Consider the following 21,576-nt stretch of genomic DNA (forward strand, 5'->3'; position numbering starts at 1 on the left):
TTGTTAATGTTTATTAATAACCTGAAATTTACCCTTTTAAGCACATATTGTTAACAGTTTGCTTTAATAAGTGGTATTTAGTCTAGCTTTTCAGAGTTTTTTTTATCATTTGTCCCAAGGAATGACATTTTTTGGCAAACGTGCCTATGTTAAGAAGTGAGTCCAAGGCATTAATAATTTTCTTTTTGATATAAATCTGATACAAGAAGAATGTAGATTCCAGTGAGATTTCTCTGTTGGCACAGAGATTCCACAGTAGAGTACCTCACTTACCGGGTGAAGTGGACATAATAGGATCCATAAACGTGGAGTGTGCTGTGGAGTAAAATGGCCATCATTAGGGATATTTTTCCATATATAATTATGGATTCATAATACTTCCAGGATCTTGAAAGATTGCCAAGAAATTTTAAGGGCACATCAAGAGCTCTATCTGATTATTTCATTAGAAGTTATAGAGAAGTTATTTACCCTTTTTATATAGGGTAACTTTATATAACTTTTGATCTGAGTAAAGTGACATGTATGTAGCACAGCTGTAGAAAAAGAACTAGAGATGAGCTGTTGTGAGCTATGTATTGTATAGCAAAAGTTCTCCAAGTGAGTTGATTTGTGTATTCTAAATTGGTTGTATGGTAGGTCTTAACCATGAACGGACTGAAGGAAGGATGTGTCTATCTGCCTGAAACAATACATAGATTAATGTTACTTGACAGAAACATTTACAGAGCAGACACAAGGCAATCAGGATGAGGAAAGCAAACTTTAAAGCAGCTTTGAGATCACTCTGTTAAGAGCATAGAAAAGAGCACAAAATATTAAGAGATAATGGAAGGTCCACAAGGAGCAGCAAGAGAAGATGCTGGAGCTTAAAAAAATATAGGACTATGTGCAGCCCATAATGCAAGGGGCAGTTTGTATCTTGTACAAAATAATCTCTTAAAATACATGGTCCTGGTCAGAAAACATCTACAGTGTCCTTGTCTCATAGATCTGTTCTGCATGGCTGTTCATACTCTTCTGATAGTGATAAAAATGAAACTGTGTTTGTTACCTTATACATTGGAGGTCATTGGAAGCTTATCACTAGTGCAAAAGAACCAGAATTCCAGAGTGATAGAATATGCTGAATTGTAGGGACCCGTGAGGATCACCAAGTCCAGCTCTTGGCCCTGCCTAGGACACCCAAGGATAACTTCATGTGCCTGATCAAATTCCTGTTACCACTGTATTCTACTGTCAGCCTTTGGCCAGTTATTTGTACATATTGAGTCTAGTGGATCTGTAAGGACAATGAGTAGGAAATAGCTGGGGGGTTTGTTTGTCTTTTGTCCCAACTACTTTTGCTACATTTCCTCTATAAAGCTATGTATTTATTATTTTTAAATTGGAAAGAGAATTGGGCTCTGTATGCATTACCTACACAAATATTTAGAGATCTGGGAATGTTTGAGAATGGTCAGTCATTACTTTTTAACTGTGAGGTGTAGGAACAATCCTTGCTATGCACCATTGACGATGATATACCATATGTAATTGTTCTGTTTGTTGAGGTATTTGTTAGAGAGGAATTTTTATTTTATGTAAACTGGCATGGGCTCAACTTTTTTTTCCCTGTGGAGAAATCCTTTGCTAAATCTCTGATTGTTGTTAAAATTAAAAACAAATGTATGTTTTTTCAAGCACAGAGATTCAACAAAAAAGCGCTTCTTTTCTTTTGTCAACACAATAGAAGAATAAAAAAAGTGTGAACTTTTCCAAAAACTGAAGATTAAATTACTTAGAATGAACAAAACCAAGTTAGAGGCTCTCTCTGAAAAGTTTATTTTTCCTCTCTTGTCTGTGCACACTACTTTGATGGCTAAAATAATATTCAGGAAAAAAAGCTGTAAAGTATATTTAATAGAGCTTTTCATTGGCAACTCAGTAATTCTTCTTTTTTTTTTTTTTTCTTTTTTTTTTCTTTTTTTTTGTGCTTTTTGCTTTATTAATATCCTCCTCACTGGAACATAGCCACATCTACTAACTATATCCCTGGATACTTTGTGTCTTCTTTGTTCCCACTTTTTATTATTTTAATGTCTTGGCATAAGTAACTAATTAGACGTAACAATCACTGTATAAAAGTCAGAGAAGGGAATAAAATTGAGCTCACTTTCTCCCTAATATGTTATTTTTCCACTCTAATTAGAGTAAAAACTTGTAAAAGTGTGTGTTTCTCAGTTAAAGAAGGGGTCTGTCTCTGATATACCTAGAGCAGCTTTGTTCATTTAATATGTGTCATTTTTACACAGTCACTTTTCAGAGTAGAATTACACTGTAAACACTAGTGAAAAAGTATTAGGCATTGACAGTGGAGCATGAATTTGGTAGTTTCAAAGCAAAAGTTCTGCATATTGCTTGCTCTGAGCAGTGTTTTAGAGAACTTTTTTTTATGTTTTACTGTTAAAATTCTTGAGATTTTTAAACATTTATGGTGCAAATGAATCTTGACTAATAAGTTAGCAACTGTTTTTTGAATGTAGATTGCTGTAGAAATTTGTGTTTTCCCTGTGTCGTTACATACAAATTGTTCTACAGCTTTTCATATTAAAACAGTTCTGTGTCATGGTTAAAAAGTTTTTGTTCACATAAAATCACGTCATATCAAAAAGTGAAACAACAAATATACTTCAGTTGATTGCATTTAATTGATTTGAATTGACTATACTGACTGTATTAGATGAGACTAATGTTTCTCTCACATATCAGAGCAGAGAGAAAAGCTGTCACATTGATGTTGAGATTTGTCCGTGTCAATCCACGTTATCATTTCAAAGACATTTAAAAAACCTGTTGGTTACATGAATGAGAGGGTTTACTCTTTTGTGATTAATTTATGATTTATCATCTCATACTTTATTGGTTAATGGCATTTTGAATCAATGTACCATTGATTCAAAATTTGGAATTTTTCTTCCTTGAGCATAGGCTTCATCATTTTCACAGTCTCATGGGACCAAGGCTGAGTTGCTGGCATTGTCAGAAAATATATTTTGCCTTTTTTCTCTGTGTTGTGTCAAGTCACTTAGCAGGTGCCAAAAGGACGTCACTGGAAACACACACCAGAGGGATGGGTGTAAAGGGAGAGAACAAGAAGACACTGGAAAGCCAATCCAAACATTTCTGTTGTTTTCCAGGTTATAATGTATTAGTATTTCTGGATATTTGCATAATCTTCTGATATCATGTACTTTAGTAAAGAGGGGTACATTTTTTTCTTTTAGTGGTGGCTTTTATTTTACCCTTTAACAGAAATAATTTTTTAGGAAGAGGGTAACATAGGCCTTGTAAGTTTAAATATAAATGTCTGTGTTCAAGGGGTCTGAGAGTCAGCTGGGTCACTTGCTTGGTGAATTGATTTTACCCAAGGAAAATGGATCACGTCCATTTCAATGGCAGATACCAGACAAATCTCAACAAATTAAAGAAACTAATTTGTAAGCCAGGAAGGCTAGTTTTAGAATTCAGAAAATAGAAAAGGGCATTTCAGAACACTCAAGCTGAATCACGTCTTGCAAAGGAAATTTAAGGGTTCACTGAAAGTATTTTTCAGCAATGGAAACAGAAAGAAACCAAGGAAACAAGGGGACCATTATCCAATAAGGGTGAGGTGGAGACAAAAGGCATTGTTGATTGAACCTAGAAAATTAAGACCAAATGAGCTGCTCCAAATTTCAATAGCAGTGGTCATGAACACAGAGACAGAATTTCTCTTAAACTGAAAAAACACACAGCTTTTAGTACTGAATAAAGCACAAAGATTACTTTCTTGCATATGATAATTCTTTTTTATCCCAATACAGGGTTGACTCAGTCTGTGATGTGCTGTCCTTTGCAGATCCTATTCCTGTAGAATTGCCATACCACCGATCCATCCCTTCTGTGGCTCTGTACACTGTAGCGCCCTTTATTGAATTGTAGAATATATTTTCAGACTGTTCCCTTTTCTGATAAAATTCTTGTGAATTCTGAATATTAACAGTGTATTTCAGCATAGTGTTGTTTGCCTATTTAATATTGACAATTAATACAAGAAAGATTGTACCAAAGTAAGGCAACTTTTTCAATAGCACATTGCTGTATGGATTAGGCTTAAGATACTCGGCAGGTACTTTCAAATTGTTGATTGAAATCTGATTTCAGTACATTAGGGCTTTTTATTTTAAGCTAGCAGTATGAAGAGAAAATAGTAATAAGGCTTTATTGAAATATCCATGCCTCAAACATGGTATTTGTAGCAGTAACCTGGAAAAAATATATCTCTACTGTCATGGAGGTTTAGGCAGCTGTCTCAATTTTGTGCATGTGTCTGTACAGGAGAGGAGTAATATTGCGGACTGGCAAGAATCACTGATGCAGTGGGAAGCCAGAGAACCTCAACAGACCAAGGCTTGAGGGCTTAATTTGATACTCTCTGAAAAAGCAAATTATTGCTGCAAGAAAATAAAATGGTCAGGGGAATAGAAATATGTTCCTTGCAATAGTTAATTTGGTATTGAATGTAACTATACAATCCAGATTTCTTAAATGAATGGTGCTGGGAAGCAAGCAAGCAGTCTTCTCTACCAGTCATCAAAGTGGCAAGTGCCGTTTTCAAATGACAAAAACTGGTATCCTTTATATCTAAAGCTTTCTGATGAACATCTCCCATGTTGTTCTTTGTAGTGTGTTGCTTTCATTTTTACAGCGATTTTTTCAGAAATTTTCTTTGATAGATTTCAAAATCCTATACCCTTCTTCAGAAATAAACCATGTTCATTCATGCATAGGATAGCTTTCTAAGCTTTAGTTTCAGCTGCCTTCTAATATCTTCTCCTCCTCCAGCCTTCTTCCCATATCTTCCCTCCATCAAATATCTAATTTCCTGCTGAAATAATTTTCCTTTTCATCTTGCCTAAAATAGTTGTGACTGTTACATTCTGATGATATTTGCTCTCCCTTTGATTCATCATATGACTTTAGGGCATTTAATCTCATTTTAAGAAATATTTCCAGGAAGTAGACCTTTATTAAGATTATGTATGTATTATTTATGCAAATATATAAAAATAGTACATATTAATATTTATGTTTTTGACACTTTTGTTGAAAGTATTATCATAGGTATATAAGATAATCTTACTTTGCTGGATAAGACTTACTTTGAGATAAAAAGTAACAAAAAGAAAAGATTTGTTTAATTACTTGTTATTAAATAGAGGTATTATTTATTTTTTATAATTACTAATGCTTAGTAATTTTAGCTTTAATTCTTGTTTATGGGTGTTTTTTCACGTTACAAAAAATTATTCTGAAAATGTTGAAGTTTTATGTTTTTTCTTGCTTTTCATTCTTTCATCTCAAGTATAATTTTTACTTTACACTACCAATTTTACCATAAATTAAAACTGGAGATCTGTATTTGGAAACGCTTATAATACTAACACAGTTGCTTTTGTGCCCATTTAAATGTAATGAATAGTTTTGTTAGATACTGTGCTTGTTTTACAGTGTGTTTTTAAGGTGGCTTCAGATTTACTGCTGGGAAAATATTTAACGTTCAAAGTAAATTGTTCTGTGAGGGAGTTTTGATGTCCAGTAGGAGCAAAGTACTATGATAAAAAAACCAGCAACAGTTAAATTTCTGAAGGCAAACATGCTTCATTACCTCATTTATGGATCAGTAAGACAAGTTTAAAAAGAAAGGCAAGTTCTTTGGAGCAATTCAAATAGCAGAAAATCTTGTGATAGTTGAATTGAACTAATAATAAAGATGAGTGCCAATAGAATAATAGTAGGAAAAGGAAAAAAGCTAAATAAATGTCTGTTCTGAGTAGTTTATAAAACTAATAGAAATTGGATTGTTTCCAATTCAAATCTGTTTGATTCTCTCTCTAAGACTTTAAACTTGATTTCCCACCTTTATAGTTGCTGATGTAAAAGAACGTTTTGTACCTAGTGTTTTCAGATTGCTTACTTTTATCTCACAAAATTGGTTAGAATTCAAGCTGATCGTACGCATGTAAGTATGAGTGTCTTGTTTGTATCTAATCAAGCTTCCTTTTCCAATCTAAAATCACAACTATTACATTGTATTTGCCATGCTGAGTTACACATGTATGACTTGGATGCATATTAATTAATGCTGTAAATTAGTAGCTCTAATACTCAAGTTGGAATGGTATGTAGGGAGAGCTATGTTGCCACTTGTGACAAGCACTGCATAGGAATTTTAAGCATAAATTCCTATGCCTGTAGGAATTTGGGGAAATCACAGCTCATTAGCTGTTTCTGTTAAAAGATTGGTTTCCCTTTTGTAGTGGGATCCTGAAAGAACCATGAAAAATTCTCTTTGAGGAGTCAATGTCTTGAAAAGAATCATGGTAATATCAGCCAGCTGCCAGATAGTATCATGGCATAACAGAAAATAACTTTTAGGGACCTAATAACCTGGAATAGCAGTATTGGATTGTATTGGATTTTTTAAAGGATTTATTTCTGTGCCAAATGTTTTGTATCTTTCTGACATATGGTGAGAAAAGCAGGGTTTTATTCCTTCCTTCCTTATCCAGTGAAATCCTCTTGATTCTCTTGGTTCTAATGTTTATTTTCCTGAATTGTAGATTAAAATATATCTGGAAGAAATGAAATTTTAATCTAATGGTAGAGATAAACTTGAAGAATTTATGTGTACCTCTGTGAATTTTATTGATGATAACACTTAACAGATTGAGATATTACTTTATTTAATGTTTTATCTGGAATTAATTTCAACCTCTGTTGTGTTTAATCTATTTTTTACTTCCTAACATGTTATCTCTCTATATATATGTATATGTGACATATTTATGAAATGAAATAAGAATGAACTCATGACATTAAATAGAATAACATTTGAAAAAGTTACCTTTTCTCCATTCTATACCATTAATTATTGCATTCAATTGAAAACCCATAAGTATGCTTAAAGATAATGTACATCATAGATTTTGCCCAAATTGATGTTCTTGATTTTTACTTACAAATATCTTCGGTTGAAACTCACCCTGCTTACATTTCTTTAAAGATTAGTAATTGTCCAATTATGTAATAGCTTGCAATAAAACAATTTAGAACTGGTAAAGGGAAGTGTTTCCCACTTCGCTCAATTTAAGAACATTGTTTAAATGTGAAGATTTTTAATAGACTACAAAATAAACACTTCAGGAACATATTTGCACTAACAGGTTTTTTTCCTGTTGCTCTGCAGTCTCAGTTTGAACTCAGGGTATTCCATATTCGTGGAGAACATGCTGTCTCAACTGCTCAGCTTGAGGAAACCATTGCACATTTGAAGAATGAACTTGATAATAAATTAAACAGAAGAAATGAAAAAGCAAAGGATATTGGTGTTTCTACTGAAGATGATAACCCGCCAAAGGCATATCGAAATGTATGTATACAGACTGACAGAGAAACTTTCATAAAGCCCAGTGAAGAAGAAAACAGAGCTGTGAAAAATAACCAAATAGTACCCAAAAAGCTTAATATTTCTTCTTTGACACATAGTATATCTGCCCAAAGTGAAAATAAGGACAATTACAATGTACAGTCATCAGAAAATGTCTTGTCTTGTCAACCAAAACAAATGCTGCCTCCTCCACCACCACCTCCACCACCGCCACCTCCTCCCCTTCCTGATTCTTCACTGTCCTCTGTAGTTCCTCCACCACCACCTTTGCCAATGGGTCCGACTTCACTGCCATCTCAGTTTGCATCTGGTCCACCACTGCCACCTCCACTTTCTGAAGGCTGTAGGAATTTTCAACCACCGCCACCACCTCCGCTACCAGGGCTGGGACCTCCTGTTCCTCCTCCACTGCCTGGATCTGGGTTACCTCCACCCCCTCCACCTCCTGGGCCTGGTTTCTTTTTTAATAGCACTTTATCTTCAAACCAAGGTCCTCGAAAGCCTGCCATTGAACCTGGCCGTCCCATGAAGCCTTTGTACTGGACACGAATACAATTGCAAGATAACAGGTAAAATACATTTACTTGGACTTAGAGTTGCTACTTACAGGTCAATGTAGAGACATGGAATTTACATAATTCTAGAAAAAGAACCTGAATCAGTTCTAGAAGTCTGAAAAAATCAGTTGTTTTAAAATATATTTAAATTTAAAATATCTATATTATAAATGAGAACTTTTTGCATCATAGCAAAAAGATGTTTTGTTTGGGCTTTTTTTCCCAATAATTCATTGCATGGATAACTATAGTGACAGGGTGTGTTCCAGATTTAGCACTAAAAGGTAAAAAGATAGCCAAGAGATTAGAAAGATTTTTTTTTTTTTAATTAAGTCTTTTTAGAATTAGAATTGAAATGTTAAAGTTTGGTCAGGGGAGAATTTAGTTGCATTTCTGCTTTCCAGTCATTTCATGTGATCTTATCTCCAGGGAACTATGTTGTGTCATCCTCTCTGATTCCAGTTCTAGAAACTCGGAACAGTTAAACTGGAACCTAATCTCTCTGTATAATTCTGTCAGAGCAGGAATAGTAAAGCATATGTATAAACATAAGCAGCTCAGCAACTGGTAGCATGAACTGTCCATTATGGACAAGTCTCAGTACTGATGGAGACCTCTTACAGCTTAAAAAAAAAGATATAAAATTTTAAAAATTACCCACCTTTCTATGATTTAGTGTAGGGATAGAATCCCAGATGTGCTTGAGGGAGGGGTGCCATCCAGAGGGATGTTGATATGCTTGAGTAGTGGGACTGCAAACAGGGCCAAGTGCAAGGTCCTGAAGCTGAGTTGGAGTAACTCCCAATATCAGTAGGATCTGTGCAATGGAGGAGGTAGATTTAGATGGAATGTAAGGAACAAATGCTTTACAGTGATAGTGACCTCTTTCCTGAAAGTGTTCAAGGCCAGACTGGATGGGGCACTGTACAGCCTCGTCTAGTGGAGGCTGACCCTAGTCTCTGCAAGGGGTTGGAATGAGATGGTCTTCAAGGTTCTTTCAACCCAGGTCATTCTATGGTTCTATCACAGTTTTCTAGTAGTGTATTCTGTTGTACCAAATCCAAAGTAACTACGCAATATACTGTTTTATAGATTAGTTTGTAAGTGGTAATTTGGTGAACAGGCATAAATAAACAATTTTTGGTCAAGTTTTTTGAAGCGATCCTACAATCTTTGTTTATGCTACCTGTTTATTTAGCTGACAGGAGAAAAGCAGTTCTCCCAGTTACTTTCTGAACCAACATTAGTGCCTTATTGCCACAGCTACTCAGCTGCTGTTTTGGATTTGACTGATGCTAACTTTCTTTCTCTTGTTTATTATTGTAATATAGAGCTCATTAGGAAGGATGGATCAGAAAGGATTTTTGGGGGATGCTTAAGTGACACAGACTACTTTATTTTAAGGAAGAGTTGTTCATTAATTCAGGTTAATTAATGCAAATAATGTGTGTTAATGCAAATAATGAAATTACATTATTATTTAGATCTCGAAATCTGAATGTGTTCAAAATTCCATTACCCAAGTAGCACTTACCAAGAAGATAAATTTAAACATTTTAATAAGTTAAATTATGTTAGTATATACGGCCTACAGTCATAACACGTAGTAATATCATATTGCTATACAATATATACATGCAGTGTATTACATACAGCATTATATAGTGTGATTATATTATATATTGTAATACACTCATTTTTTATAAATTATTTATTATAGTTTATTTATTCTGTAATTATATTTTATAAATTGTGTATTTAAATTATTTAATATTATAATATTTTATTTTCAGGTTTTTTACTGTATTTAACACTTTCGAAGTAAATATCTACAGTTAAGTGGATTTAAATGAGTATTATTTTACTTTACAGCTGCTCTGAATTTATTTTGATGAGAAAGTACCATTATTCTGGTGTAATGAAACATTGTAAGGTCTTAATATTTTATGTAAAATATTTGACAGGAACAAAGAAATTAGAGAAATGTCAGTTGTATATTCTTAGTTTTTCAGAATTAAAAAGAATTAAAATTTTCTGAAACTCAAAATTTTTCAGAATTGAAATATTTTGGAGCAGGAGGCTTGATCATTTTGGTTTTGCTTTCCCAGTGTTTCTTCAGTGTAATTGTTTCATAGTGAATAAATAGTTGGTCCATGAATAGACTTTATTGTAATTCTTCTCATTGAATCAATGAAATAAAAAGTTTTCTTTCTGAAACAGTGCTGGTTCACCAAGCTTTTGCAAGGTAAGGTATAATTCATAGCATTCTGATAGACTACTGATCACCAGATGTAATGGTCCAGTTTTTCATGGTCTGTATTAGAACTGGGAATTTCTTCAAGGGTTTGATACTCAGATCAGAGGTTTTCCAGGACTTCTTGTTGCAGAGCCAGAAAGTGTCCTTTATTTTTTCAGTATTGCCAGCATGATAACGAATATCAGGAAGAGCAAAGCTGTGGAGCTCTAAGCATGTCCTGTGACATGGAATATGCTGCATCAGCAGATGCTAATAGAAAAAAATGCAAAGTTTCTTAAACATTTCTGATAATAGTTAAATATTAAGTAGAAAAAAATTCCTAAATTTGAAAAAAATAAAAACTGATTCCTTTGGAATTGGTAGATATTCCATTTTGTTGCGCATTTCATCTCTGTTTAGTGACATCAGCCATTTGTATTTTAGAGTGGTTTTCATCACTTTTTAAAAATTGCGAATAATTTCACTGCCTTTTAGTGACATCTGCTGGAAGAAGTGGTCTCACCTTCTACTGATAAACAAACAAGAATACTCAGAAGTTTTGTCCCACATATTTTCCTGAAACATGGAAAGTTTGAAGCAAAGCCCTTTCAAAATTGATGTACAATGTTTGTAGCACTACATATTATTTTCGCCTAATCCACATAAAACTAGAGGATTGTGTAAACAGGCTCCCAACTTGATCCAAAACTAAATCTGGTCTTGGAAGGGAAAAAAAGAAGGAAAGAAAATCCACATTAAAAATTTGCAGTTGTTTGAATGGAGAAGAATACTGGCTAGTCTCCCAAAATATAAGCCACATAATTACTCCAGTTTCTGAGAACTGCAACGAGGATAAATATGAGCGTACAACATCTGTGGATAACATTAAGTAAATCAAGTCCTATTCAAATTGCCCCAAATGCTCTTAAAATATTCTTGAATAAAGTTTGTTCACTATTTCTTGATATTGTTTATTTTTATAGGTCTAAATAGATTACTGGGAATTTCTCAAAAAAGCTGACATTTGAGTACTTCTAATCCTAGTTGAAGTGGTAGAAATCTCTTGACATGTATTTGCACAAGCTGCTGTTGTTGCACAGAGTGTGGTACAATACGAATCATACGTTTCAATAGCCTAGCAGGCATGGACTAAATAGCTGAAATTAATAACTAAAGCTAATAGAAAAACTTTCTGACGCCTTACAAGAGCAAGGTATAGGAAAGGAATGCTCTTCGTGTTGCTTTGAGTTTAAATCTATCATGGATTTTAATCTATTATGGTTAGAAGTCATAATGTTTAGAAATTTTATTAATACCTTTCCTGTTATAGGAAAACTGCTATGCCAACATTATGGGAATCACTGGAAGAACCTGATATACTTGACACTACTGAGTTTGAATATTTATTTTCCAAAGACACCACTCAGGAAAAAAGAAAACCGTTATCAGAGACTTACGAAAAGAAAACCAAGGCCAAAAAGGTATTTATTGTTTCTTTCTTTGTCTCTGTTTGTTTGTTTGTTTGTTACTATTTAGTCTTTCATTTTGAGAAAACTCCCTTTTAATTTCTGGATTTTTTGTGAATGAGCAGGAAAGAAAACTATGGATTGCTAATTCTATCTCAATTCTCTTGCTTGGGAAGGCAGGGCTGTTACGTACTTTGGCAGATATTTTGCCTTTGATAATGAAAGTTCCACATCCCAGTGAGACAGAAGAAATACTGTATAGGAGAATAGAATTAAAATTCTAGTTCATATCTGAAAGTGGATATCTGGTATTTCAGCCCTTGAGCTGATTTATTATAATTGCCTGTCATTAGTTACTCCAGCAAATCTTTCTTCCACTAAGATTAATTTTACTGGAAAAATAACATTTTTAGCAACATTTTGAATAAGGAATGCAAATTTTTTTCCCAGTGTAGCTAAGGTGGTGTGTCAGGAAGGGGCAGGACAATCCTGTCTTTAATGACCAAACCTACTTGCAGTAGCTGCATCATTGCCGTAGTGCAGATATTGTCTGCCTCAGACATGATCCATTACAGAGACAGCTGGCATTTACTAATTGGGATGTAGAGATAGGAAAAAGAAATGCCATTAGTATTACTTGCTGCCAGAAAAAATTCTAAACTGAATAATAATCAATACTGTTTTCCTAAAACAGTGTGATTACACATCAGAAAGCACTGAACATTCATTCTATTTTAAATCTCTTTGAGTTTACCTGCTTGGAACCACAAGAGGGCACTTGGCATGTGAGCTGTGCTTGCTACTTTCAATTTTATAATAAATAGAATGTGAAACATGTTGGTGCTTTCAGATCTTTCAGAACATCTTTGACCATAAATTCCGTGTATTGTGTCTTAATGCAACAGATAATGAGAAGTATCAGTAAGGCTGTAGAATTTATAGAAGTCAAATTCATGCAAAAAGTAAATAATTTAAAATGGGGCCTGGATGGGAACATGCTGACATTTGCAAATACACACCAAAGAAATAATTGTTACAAGTCCTTCAGATATTAGACTGAAGTTGGGTGGGCATGAACATCTCTATGAAAAATTGAATTGGATAATACTCACAGAACATATTGGTATAATAATATGCATTATTTCTTGAGAACAATCAATGTATTTTTATACAAAGACATCTTCTTTATTTCTATCAGCATTTTAATTATTCTGCTTTATTAAATGTATAGGTACTATTTCAAGACAATGGATATTTTACTGAAATTAGTGAAATGAAAAAAATTCCTTTAAAATACTGTGACAAAATACAAAAATAAATTCCCCAAGAAATAAATTCAGAATTATATGTATTGCCATGTCTTTAGTTTGGAAAACTGATGGGATTTGGATGATGGCGTTACAAACCATGGGAACTGTAGGTTTTTCCATGAGAATTTACAAAACTTGTGTTCAGTGGTGTGAAACATTCCATCATTTGGTCAATTTAAAAATAAAAAAGAAATCCACTTTTAGAATTCAAAGAAAAATTTAATTGAGTACAGAAGCATTTTCTTTTAGTATAGCCTGTTTTTTCACCTTTCTCAGTTAAATGGCTCACAGTAGCAGCTGAATGGTTTTACAGACACTTGGCCCTCTTAGATGGTCCTGTGTTTTTCTTTGTCTCTCTGAAAGCTCAGATATCTGCTGGCTGGCTCCGGTGGATCAGTCTTGGTGGGCTGCAAATGATAAACTAGTAGAACGGCATTTTATTAACTTACAGGAGGGTTTATTAGTAGATCATAACAGAGAGCTCCTGTAGATCAATAGAAAGCTGTCCATTTGGCTGGTTTAATTTTCTGATTTCTCATGCTTTTTTTTGGGTCTCAAAGTTTCTTGCCTTTTTCCTAACGATTATATCTGCTAGGGTTTTAGCAAGTATCTTTTTCTTTGCTTCAGTACATAAATTTCTGCTTGTCTGGTCTTAAAAATGGTACCCGTGTCACATTATAGGGGATTGTACAGTCTGGTTAAAGATGCTTTCTGTAAACATTAAGAAACACAAATCTCATGAGACTCATAATATATTACAGATTCAGCTGATGCTGTGCCATTTTGTACTTATTTATAAATTCCTTTTTTGTGCTCTCTAAAAAAACTTCCAGAGCAAGATACAGATACAGTGATGAAGTTGTAGTTGTGTTTGAAATAGTTAAGCTTTTAAAATTAATGATACCTATTAAGACTGACCTACTCACTGCACTAGACCTCTTCTCTGCACAAACTATGCCCTATTTCATAGCATCTTATACAAACTAAGTTCCACCTCTTTGGTATTTAGGGAAATGACAGACCAATAGGTGGTGCAGGTCTGCTTATTAAAACATGATTATTCAGTACTTTGCTCCTTGAATGAGACTTATATCAGTGCCTCACAGTCAAGTTCCTTTTTCAGTTGGAAGTAAAATTTTATCTTTAGAATTAGTGGATAATTGTTTCTTATTTAGCTCTTTTGCAGTTCCAAATAAAACAATATTATTCAGTTTATTCTCAGAATTATTAGTTTTGTGAAACAAGTTGGAGTAATCAGTATGTTTAGGCTGTGAAATGGATGCTTCTGTGGAAAGCCTATAGAAATGTCAATTTGTTCTGTTCTTACCCATTTTTCGAGGTAGTAGACACTGTATGGCAACACAGATTAAAAAATTCACCATATGCTGTGCTTGTTTTTTTACTTACAGCTGATAGACACCTGCCATTTTCAGCAAGAAATATCCAAATATCCTATGTAAGCTGCACCAGGGGAGGTTTAGGTTGGACATTAGGAAGAACTTCTACACAGAAAGGGTGATTAGCCATTGAAATGGACTATCCAGGGAGGTGGCAGAGTCACTGTCCCTGGAGGTGTTTAAGGGAAGATTGGCTGTGGTGCTCAGTGCCGTGGTCTGGTTGACATGGTGGTGTTCAGTCACAGGTTGGACTTGATGTCAGAAATCTTTTTCAACCTGATTGATTCTGTGATTAAGATAAATAGAATGGCTGGTCTATTTTCCATTACCATTTTCTTGGCAAGTTATGCTCAGAAATTAAACTTCTGAGTTTATACTCATTTTATATATATATATATATAAGTATTTATAATCGTATTTAATATAATTACAATACAATATGTATTTTGTAAAACGAATACTTGTATCAATAATTTTCTAATATATCATCAATATACTTCTATTCATACAGATATATACTCATTGTCAAAATAGGAGAATACACAGAGGACTCTGTGGACTCCTCTGCTGGTTGTAGTTACCTTGGTATTTTCACTTATTTCTTGGATAGCAGAATACTAACTCTGCAGCTGCCACCTATTTACAAGAGATTTCAAATGTACTGAAGTAGATCCTTCAGAAGGCTTTCATGTGTCTGAGATCTGGTCTGATAGACAAAGATAAGCACAAAACTAATGCAAGGTTAATAAAATTAAGAATATTCAACTGCCTTAAAAATAAGATGGCACAGCTGGCTGGCTGACTGGTAATAGTTCAGCAGAAAGAATCTTGGCATTATAGTGGCTCACAGGAGGAACAAATCATAGTACTACTAAAAATGAAAAGCAGAACTCTGATCAAGAAGTATTGCTTGCAAGACAGACTACTCAGCCATGTCTCAGTTAAGAACTGCATCTAGATTTAGGCACTACAACCCTTCATTAAAAATTTGTTAACTGTAAAGAGTCAAGAAGAGGGTGAATGATGAAAAGTGAAGTAGTCTCTAAGGAAAGAATCAAATTGTTATGATTGTTTAGTCTAGAAAGGAGAAGGTTGATTGGGACACACAGTATAAGAGTAATCAAGTGCATGCAGCTGCTGCTAAGAAAAATTATGGAAAGCTTTCTAAGAGCAAGAATACCAAAGGAATGCAGAAAAATTTTGGCTAGGGAAATTGTGTTTCTGTATTTGGAGATCTTTAGGAAAGTTTGTTTAAAATGGTACACGTATAATTGATAACTGTCTTGAAGTGCAGAAATGCTGTGAATGACATTTTGAGTGTCTTTTCAACATCTTGACACTGTTAAGCAGAGGACATAAAATCCATTTTCTGTCCATTGTCCTATGGATTGAAACAGTTGGCTATACTTTTTTCAAGAACGGAAACACTTTCATGATTCCCAAATTTGTTGCATTCGTGCCAGACAGAAATTGCTTATTAGGTTACACTGATTTCTAGAGGCTTTTGACAAGTATGTGGGGAAAGAAAGGAAGGGAAATTAAGAATTTAAGCAGCAGCAGTAAAACAACTTAAAGGACTGCTTAGAAGGTGATTTTACTTACTTTTAGAAATATAATAACTTATTTTGGAAAAGTATGGTACATTCACTTGATAGTGAAAAAATAGTAAAGGTTAAGTGAAAGTCAGGTGTACCTTCTAGGTGTACACAGATGTATACTTGAAGACTTTAAGTTTCTTTTGGTAATGCTTATCTGGGTTTAGAAGCTCTGCAAACTGTGTGGATGCTCATGCTTCTTTGATCATGCAGCCTTTTGGAAAGTGTAGCACCTTTGGAAGAACTTTAATTTTTTTTTCCAACTGTACACCCTCTGAAATAATTCAGGAAACTCTTGTTCTTGTGCATTTATCTTCTCTGCATGTATGCAATCTTTTATTTAATGTTCTACTGTATTATGTAGATAATGATAAAAAAATAGTATTCTAAGGTTTTGATATTATGTCTTGGGAACAGAATTTGGTTTTTTCTGGTTGGGAGAATTTACTGGCTAGATGAATATATTAGTTATGTCCCAATAGCAGAGCAAAATGCTATGCAATATAGTTAAATATTTAAACTATAATTCTCCTCTCATGAAAATGTTTTTAAGTTAAGACTAGATGCATTATAATCTAACATAGGGTAATGTAATGCAGCAAAGATTTGGAGTCCATGAAATGGATAAGAGATGATTCCTGACTTTTCCCAGAGACTCTAGGTGGATAAACAATGTATAGATGGAGTGGGATTTATTTCATAGTTATTTTATAATTCTGAAGTGGTTGAATCTGCAGCAGGAAAAGTTCAAATTACTGGAAGAAAACAAGAGCCCCTTAGCACCTGAATATGAATCAAATAAAAGAATTATTCATTATTTATTAAACTATGATGCTCTGTAATCTTGAAAAAGAGATATTTTAAAAAAGATTTCTTTGCTGCAATTTTTCCACATGCATTTTGTTGCTCCATTGCTGGATTTAACACATAGATTGAAGTTCTATTTGTTTTTCCAATATATTTGAGCACTTGTTAGTAATTTATACTCAAAAACTCAAGTATTTTCTATGCTTTTTTCAAGAAACAGGATAGTTGGATATTTGTGATGCCACTCTGTCTTCATCTTACCAAAAAAAATGAGTAAATGTCAAGTAATGTGTGTCAGGTGTATGCTCCAAATGAAAGTCCATCAATCATTTTTGGCCCTTTAGTGCAATGATTATAATTTCAAAGACACAGGAGGACATTAAAGATAATGGCTTTTCTGTTGTCTATTATCTCTAAAAGACTTCACATAATTATTAACATGTGTTCTCATTTACGAAGAGTGTCAATATTTTGAGTGAATTGCATTTTTTTAGCTGAAAGGGATATGCCTGTCAGCAAGTTTTTTGTCCATCCAACTAAACGAGGAATTACAATTAATAAATTTTGTGTTTCCGCAAGAAGGGCAGATATTGCAGAAAGTGTTGGAAGCTTTGCAGGGTTGAAACACAATGACTGTCTTCAGCTGTCTGCATAAGATAATAAACAATGTTCAAACTTAAGCAGAAGTAGTAAAATGCTAGTGCATGCTCTTCTGAGGCACTCTCACTTTCTTTTTATATTTTATTCTGTGCTGAGAAACATAACTGACATTCCTTGTTAATCACAAAGCCCTGAAGTCATAGAGAATATAGAAATTATCCAAATTATTTTGTGGCTTCTCTTATTTTTGCAGTTCTGATATGAGTAAAGATACTGAAATAAGTTTCTTACTAGCCCATTTCATACCTTCTATTTGAATCTAATAAATTACCATTTGTATATACTTTAGAAAAAGGCTAAAAGTCATGGTGTTTTCAAGCTAACAAAATTGTAAATAGACTTCAAAAAATATAAAGCTATGGTTCATCCATGTGAAGGAAGACATAGTGAAATTTGGCTCTCCCTTGAGCAGGAATATGAGAGATAATGCCCAGTCTTAAGCTTCTGAAATTTCATTGGTAGCTCTTGGAGTCTTTATGCAGAATGACTTGAGGGGAGCATGGTTTGACTTCTTGGGCAGGATAGTCTTCCTGTGTTTGGACAGGGTTTCAGCAATCTACCCATGAGTCCCGACTGTTGATTTGCTGTAAAAGGTAGTGAGTGGGAATGGAGGGAAATTCTTTAATATGCAGGAGAGCTTTTTAGTTTATGGCTTTTCTCAATACATTTCAATATTATGGAAGAAATCCATGTATCACTAAGGATGGAGGATTTAGCTTTTAATCACTAAAGTAAACTGAATCTCTTTAGATTTCAGCACTAGTAAGTGTTCTGGACAGAATTTAGACATTGCAGTTAGACAAAACAGTGAAGTCTGTTGTATAGTATTTAATGAAATACATTTCTGGCTACATTAGAGAAACACCTTCTAATGGGAATGACAGAATAATCTATTAGTGTATTCAAGCTTTGGTATATCTTCACTTTTAAATTAGATTATAAGGATTTGAAAGATGTAGATGAGACCACTTGTGTACAGGAAATCAGCCAGCTTAATAACATTAAAAAATGGGGGGAAAAACACAAAAAGCAAATAATGGTGTGGATCAGTGAAGTAAATTAATTATCACCAGCAGTCACAATTTTGTCACTAAACCAGAAGATGCTGCATCCATCACAACAATACATTCATAGTATGGAGAAGCAACAGGCAGCTGGCAAACCCCACCACTAGCATAGCAGCATCAGCTGGTGTCAGCTGGGTTGTAGCTGCTTACCTGTCACTGCCAGCTACAAGCAAGTCCCAACATGCTGGGAGGTGGTCTAAAAGCACAGACTAAATAGTTCAGCACAGTCTTTACAAACTTTCCTTTATTTGCCTTATGTTATTACTGAACTTAAAAAGTGCAGATTTTTTTTGTGTGTGTGTGTCTTCTTTCTATTTGGAACTCACACACATATGTAATTCCTCCTTAGTTACTTTGCCAGAATAACAATCATTTGGGACAAAATTAGTGTCTTCGAAAATGAATTCTCTGTTTTACTACTGATTATAAATTTTAACTGCAAAATGTTTCAAGTTCCACATTGATTCTAAAAATCTATGACAAAATTCCAGTATAACAATTAGCATTATAACTACGGGTTTGAAGTAGTTTTATGCTCAATTTAAGCTATTCTGTTGTCATGGCCCTATATTTTTGCTCCCTAATGAATAAAGTATTAGCCTTCAGTTACTTGGTTGAAGCTATTTCAGGTAGTCTGCATCTAGTTTGATGCCTGGTAATTGTGACCATGTGTACATTTGTCTAAAATGCATGTGAAATACAGTTAGTTGCCATTTTAAACCATTAATCTCTGGTTAAACTTTTAAAATTATATAGGGCTGTCTTTAAGGGTTTTTTCACAAGTCATTGTAGGGCGAGGTCTTTCTAGCCTGCGAGCTGGTTTGATCGTATCTGGAGAATATATTAGCTTACAAGTACTTTAGTGGAATGATTTCAAATGTCATATTGTCTACAACAGCCATAATCTGGAAAGGTTTTGCCTCAAACTAGGCGTGTCTAATGGGGTTTATGACAACCTCTGAATTTGCCCTGAACAAGGTCAGCTTGGAGGTCAGTGAATGCTGTACAAATTGCGTTCTGCTCAAACCTGTAATTATCCCTGTAAGAACTTAATGTGCTGCGGAATTCAGCAAATTCATGTAAAGCTTCAGAAATTACCATGATAAAGCAAGCAGTTACTTACTTTTGCTCAGAAGAATCAGTCAACAGGATTTGATGCTTCCACAGCATTTGTTTAAGGTAAATTGGAGGAAAATCATCTTGTCTGCTTGTGTACTGAGGAGATAAAGAGCCTGAATTCTTTGTCATTTGAACAAAACACTTTCCATAGTAATAATTTTGTAATATCCATCATTATGCAGTACATAGAGGCAGAAAAAACTCTCAGGATAGGTTTTTTCAATTTTTGACAGAAAATACGCACTATCTACTTTAACAAAAGTTTACTATTGAGTACCTACAGAAATATCTGTCAGGTATTTGTTGAAGACCACATGTATTGTGCACGTATTTTCCAATTTCAGTACTCTAAATAAGAACTAACTTTGCATTTTCATGTGAAAATGTCAGTATTATTTCTCTTTATCCTCTATTTGTCAAATAATTTAGTTATGTATAGATGAGTGACTAGGTATTTTCATAGTTAAATATTTGTAAATCACATGAAACACAGGTAGGAAACATTTTTATGAGTTAGTATAAATTTTGTCAGTTAGCGGTCTCTAATGTGAGCATCAATAAAAGTATTTCAGGAATACTTTTATTAATTAATTTTAATTAATGATTAATTGCTTTAAGTTTTTGCAATTATTAAATATCCAAATATAAGTGCCACCTTTAATTTAAATATTAAAATTAAAATTGGAGAAATATATATTTAATAGTGTTCAAATACTAAGAATATAAATTTAGAGAAAACATAGCTATTAGTTTTTATTTTGTGTAGGAGTTAGTTTTTTTAATAATTTTTGTACATCAACACTATGAAGTAACCCACTTTCTTGGATGTGAACATTTTATATTTTTGAAGAACTTGTATCTGTATTGCATTTTGTGCTCCTGTCATATCTCCCTTATGAAATAAATCAAAATCACAAATATCAATAGCCCAGACATTGTGGGAAATTTTTTCTCCACATTTCTAACACCTGAACTACACTGAGCCCCTTCTTTATAACTATTTTCAACCCAGTCAAAATAAAAATAGGGTTTTCCTTCTTCCTCTTTCTTCTTCTTCCCTAAACTGACATAATAAAATATTATTGTCTGAATATCAGTATATTACACTATCAAATATCTGTACCCAAATGTGAAAAAAATCCTGAAATCCAAGTGGAATGTCAACAGTGTGGAATAAGCACATTCAGACATGGGCAAAAGAAATACTTTGAGTAGTGCTGTTCCAGAAGTAGTGTTGATGAGGCATAAAAAGAAAATTCTAACTGAAGAAGAATTCCTTCTTGGAATAGATTCTTTGCTGAAAAAATACTCATAAGCCTGTTCACACTGAAATGTAAACTACCAGATAAACTTAGGACTTTGTGATGTGCTCAGTGTCTTCAATAGTTCTTAAATATCATTTAAAGAAAAAGGGGAGAAAAACCATATTCCAGAATAAATATTTGATGTGCCTTTTTCTTTTCCTGCATAATAGCATCCTACAAGTAAGAGGTGATGTTCTTTATAAGACTTGGTGAGAATTCAGTCTTATAATTCATTTGTTAAGGTGCATAGCACAAAGATGAGGTGAAGGTCTTACTAGTCACATTTAGTTAATAGAAGGGTTTGATGTTAGGAGAAATATTTAATTCAATTCACAAATTAACTTCTGTTATAAAGGTGACTGAATCCTTTGTAGAGTGTTCCCTTGATTCAAATCATTTTGCATCATCTTTCTAGATTATCAAATTGCTGGATGGAAAACGGTCTCAAACTGTAGGAATTTTAATATCAAGTTTGCACTTGGAGATGAAGGATATTCAACAAGGTAAGTGTTTCTTACACTTAATGTGTATTGTACTTGCATAGATATTTATCATAGCCCTGAGATAATTTCTGACAGTGCAGAATG

At 33.8% G+C, this 21,576-nt stretch overlaps 1 protein-coding gene across 1 annotated transcript in view; it reads left to right on the forward strand.

The window, feature by feature from the left end:
• LOC136362673 (formin-like) overlaps positions 1-21,576 on the forward strand; it is a 122,339-nt gene that overhangs the window by 30,734 nt on the left and 70,029 nt on the right. Inside the window, exons 4-6 of the mRNA XM_066321423.1 lie at positions 7,271-8,040; positions 11,595-11,745; positions 21,405-21,492. Coding sequence (XP_066177520.1) covers positions 7,271-8,040; positions 11,595-11,745; positions 21,405-21,492 — 1,009 coding nt within the window. The remainder of the gene's footprint in view (positions 1-7,270; positions 8,041-11,594; positions 11,746-21,404; positions 21,493-21,576) is intronic.

Source organism: Sylvia atricapilla, chromosome 6 (genome assembly GCF_009819655.1).
Source record: "Sylvia atricapilla isolate bSylAtr1 chromosome 6, bSylAtr1.pri, whole genome shotgun sequence".
Lineage (NCBI taxonomy): Eukaryota > Metazoa > Chordata > Aves > Passeriformes > Sylviidae > Sylvia > Sylvia atricapilla.